Source organism: Macadamia integrifolia, chromosome 2, assembly GCF_013358625.1.
Source record: "Macadamia integrifolia cultivar HAES 741 chromosome 2, SCU_Mint_v3, whole genome shotgun sequence".
Classification (NCBI taxonomy): domain Eukaryota; kingdom Viridiplantae; phylum Streptophyta; class Magnoliopsida; order Proteales; family Proteaceae; genus Macadamia; species Macadamia integrifolia.
The window spans coordinates 9,636,994-9,641,627 of NC_056558.1; the positions used below are offsets into that span (position 1 = coordinate 9,636,994).

The window sequence follows — 4,634 nt, forward strand, 5'->3', positions numbered from 1 at the left end:
AAAAAGATTGTTAGATTTGTGATGATGGATGAGATAAATAATAAAAAAATAAAAAATAAACAACATCTCTAATGATAGGATAAGACAAAATAAAAAAATAATAATAATAAATAAATAATATCTTTAAGGACACTATAGCTATGTCAATATCCTTGATGATTAGATGAGATAAAAATTGTTAGTGGTTTGGTTCAAATCATGTTTTGAATCAATCAATTTAAAAAAGAGTGTAATAGGTTACAATTGAAAAGAGAAGGTAATCTGGGTATTTAAAAAGAACATGGGAGAAAAAGATGTAAAAATAAAAAAGCGTGGGAGTATCAATAAAAAAAAAGTAAATATAGGCCAAGTGTAAAGAACCTACAAGATAAAATGGAAGTGTCCATGCCCCCAATGCTAGCAGCTTATTGACCACTGGATTGAAGAAAAATATCTCATCCGTTCAAATCCTCAACAGCCACATTTCTCTCATGCAATCGCCACCTCTGCACCCTACTGTAAGGGCCCGAGGTGAATATCACTTCTGACATAAATATATGTTGGATTTTATAAATATTACTTTATTATATTAAATTTTCAAATAATGTCAAAAACTTCTCCCTCCTTTTTGCTTTTTGAAAAATTGTTTATACACAGGTAACGGCAAGTTGGAAAGGAGCTAAAGTAACTTTTCATAAAGTTTAGTTCTACATTGGTTTTGGATGAAAGGTGTAAAGGGCATATAAGAATGATTGTTTCTTAAGGGTGTAAGCTCTTTGAAGAGGAACTCTCTCTTGTCATGTGTGTGGGGGTTCCTGGGGTGTTTATGAATCACGCCGGGCCCGAGGTACTAGTATCTTTTTACACCATATTTGAATTTGAATTTGAATTTTTGAATTTCAAATTCCATGAAAGAACCCATTTACCCATATGTATACCTGAAAGTTCCCATACGTACCTGTACGTTAGTTTCATACATCCATTGGGTGAAAGTGCTCTCTGTCAACTTTTTTACTTTGTGTTCTACAGACAAACAACCTCTGTTTTGCCAAAAAAAACACTATGTTTTCTACCTTTCACACACACACTGAGTATTACCTTTGTTCTTCCCTATTGTAATCATTTATTGGAGTTGCACCTTAAGTGACTAGAGAGTTGTTTTATCTTGGAGGTGAGGACGTAGTCAACCCGGTCGCATACAAATATGAGGAGTTCAAATACCTTAAGAAGAGTATTTTAATACAACTCAACTCTACATATTTTGGAGGTCTTCTACTTACATTTCTACATCTTTATTTTAAATCTATAAGTAATACTCTCCTTCATTTAATAATATTTATTAAGTGTTTGTCAAAATCTTACACCTTTTTCCTAAATTCTGTTTCTTACAATATATGATTGAATTTGAATTTGAAATTTTATACATGATGTTAAAGTAATACTTTTCTTCATTTAATAATATTTATTAAGTGTTTGTCAAAATCTTATACCTATTGCTTAAATTCTATTTCTTACAATATATGATTGAATTTGAGTTTGAAATTTGATACCTGATGTTATCGCCAACATTATCTATATTTCCATGTAGAAACATTGAAACAACCCTCAAAAAAATAAAATAAAAAAGGGAAATTATCTAATAGCACCCCTAAATTTGAAAATAACTTGGAGTTACACCTAAAAATGAAAATAATGTCTAGTAGACCCCTCAAATTTTAAAAATTATATCTAAAAAACTCATTCCGTTAGGTTTAAGGCGTTAAGTGATGATGTCATCAGACATTTTTTCTCTAAATGGCCAATCTACTCTTATGGGTATGTTCAGTTACGATATTGACCTTGTTCCCAATTAGTAAAGCAGAGAGACTTGAAATACTTTTCCATTACTATCGATTTTACAAAATCAAGGGGGAGCTCCGGAGTGATTTTAGCACTGAAAGCAATCATGGAGTATGGAACCCTCATATCTACATTTGTTCTAGTGATCTTTCTCAGTGAGATCACTGATTCCTCTTGCTCAAACACTTGTAAGCTCTTGAGCTTGACAACAATCCCTTCCTCTTCCGAGGACATTGGGTTTAGGCTCTCGTCTGTAACGTTGCCGAATGATAAAGATGAATAACAAGAGGGTACGGGCGAGCTTCTCCGTGGAGCTAAGCTCTAGGGGAGTTGGCTGCTTAATGCCATTAGCACGGCACCAATTGAGAATAGTCGATCTAATGGCGATATTAGGGATTACAATAAAGAAATCAAATTTTGAGCCATCGGGAAGTACTGGAGTAAACCCCAAGTCTTTACAAACCTGAGCACAGATTTGCTCGAGAGTATGACCTGACGCAACAATAATAGGATCCGCCATTAAAGACGCAGAAATCAGACAGACGAATTCCTTGGGGGTCTCCTTCCATTATGATTTTAACGTAGCCGACGAAGCCCAATACAAGATTATGTTCCACCTATGCTAACCTTTCCCCATCTCAGTAGCTTTCCTTAATATCTTCTACAATCTTCGAAAATTCCGAGATGAAAGAAGTATTTCTCTCATGAATCCATAAAATAGAAAACCCATCTTTGTCGTTGTTCATAAACCAAATAAATGAAACTAGAGTCAACAGAAACCACTCGTATCTCAAAATGGCAATCCAGATCTATTAAAAGAGACATACAAAGAGAAAGAGAGGTAGGAGATGATATCATCAAGCAACCATACTTTACACCAGCTCTTGGCTTAGGTGAGATTGGGTTTCAATAGTTGCAGGTTTGCAGAGACTGCAATTCTGAGAGAGATAAAATCACTCTGGAGCTCAAGCTACAAGCTATGGGAAGATATGCTGCTAACGGTATATTCTTCCAGCTAAGGCCGTGGCTGAGTACCTGATGAGAGAGAGCATGTAATGGTTTGGAAGAAAATGGGTTCATTTTTAGAATTTAAGTACAAGGGTAAAAGGGACATTTTCCACTTTCAGTAAATAGTGTTACAAATTAGGGGTGCGGTATATATTATTTTCATTTTTAGGTGTTACTACAAATTATTTTCAAATTTAGGGGTGATACTAGATAATTTCCCAATAAAAAAAGAAGACTCGAGGGGCGGATTTTGTTAGCATAGAAAATCACATCAATAGATCAAAATCAATGACACAAATCTAAGCACCGAAAATAGTAAACATCTAACCCATTTTAATTGAGATAGGGAATCTAACCAAAATCAACGCAACGCCTTTTTTTTAAATGAAGTGTATAATCTAATCCATTTGTTATTCTAACTTTCTAGAAACATAAATACATTTCATTTTGAATGAAAGGATTATTGCACCCAAAAAAAAGAAAATCTTTGATATATGCGTTGGTAAATGATGAGGTGCTGCTGTCAACATCTTTCGAGGGGCAGAAATTTAGAATGCTATGGGCAATTTTCTTTTTGGATGGTAAAAATATAATTCTTTTTTATTTTTTTAATAGAAGAAAAAAATATTAATTAATAAATGTAAGACAAAATATTAATACCCAGGTCAGAGCCTATTGTTCATAGCCATTGTGGCTATATCATGGATGAGTAGGACTAGGTCATTGTTAGCTATGAGACAAAACATAGCCGTATAATTTCAATTATATTATAAGGAAAGGGTCCTATAAAGGAAGTGACAAAGAGATACACACCAATGAGGAGGCGACTGAGAATTGAACAACGGTTCTTGAATAAGAAAATAGAAAAGTCATTTCATGTGAAAGAGAGATAATCTGCCACCATCATGGAGCCTATTATTGGACATTTGCTGTGAAGGCGAAGCCACAAGAATGAAGCTCTTACATTCTAACAACTACAAGGTTCAGAATTAGACAATCTAACATTTTTGCCCTCTCTCTTACATGGTACACCTTTCTCTCACCATGCAACAGAACATTTGCTGACCAACCACCAAACTGAATTAGCCATCACAACAGTTGAACTTCCATAAGAGGTTAGCCACAAGACCAACCATTCTATCCTATAGCCATCGTAAAAGTAGAACATTTTTCTTATATAATACAGAAATAAAGGTATTTGTGAATTTACGTATCATATTTACAATAGATTATGATGATAATCATCATGGGTTAATCAATGACTTTGAAAATGTGACCCATAGACTCCTCCAGTTGTTCGGCTTGTGAGTGAAGGTTTCATGGTAACAATGGCAGACTCATTAGCTCCAGCCCTTAAGGCAGCTTTTCCAGCTTCCAAAAACCTAGCTACGGCATCCTCGGCGTACCTGTTGGCTTCAGCCACTGTCATGCTTTTTCCCATGTCTGGATAAGAACTGAGAACGTGATCTCCGTTCAGTTGAGCTGCAAGCATAATCAACTCCAACTGGAATTCCGAAAGGCTCTTGTCCTCATGCGGTCCATGTGGCCTCAACGAAGTTGTGACTTCGGGCAACTTTTCTGCAAAATAATTCAGATTTGGGGTTTTCTAAATCAATCACTGCAACATGTTAGAGGATGCTCGAAACAGTGGAAGGGGACCTTGCCACTCTAAGACACCAACAGTGCATATGTGCTCCCAAGATATGCATCAGCTGGATGACACTGTCCTTCAGTCTAAGATATATATTTTGTAGACAGTAGAATGATGCCCAGTGACAAACACAACTTCCACCAACCCCCCACACACC

The 4,634-nt window shown here is 35.5% G+C and overlaps 1 protein-coding gene across 1 annotated transcript in view; it reads right to left on the reverse strand.

The window, feature by feature from the left end:
- Positions 1 to 3,698: 3,698 nt before the first annotated feature.
- The window catches only part of LOC122071806 (non-specific phospholipase C1-like), a 4,030-nt gene continuing 3,094 nt past the window's right edge, over positions 3,699 to 4,634 (reverse strand). Inside the window, exon 3 of the mRNA XM_042636223.1 lies at positions 3,699 to 4,404. Coding sequence (XP_042492157.1) covers positions 4,082 to 4,404 — 323 coding nt within the window. The 3' untranslated portion in view covers positions 3,699 to 4,081. The remainder of the gene's footprint in view (positions 4,405 to 4,634) is intronic.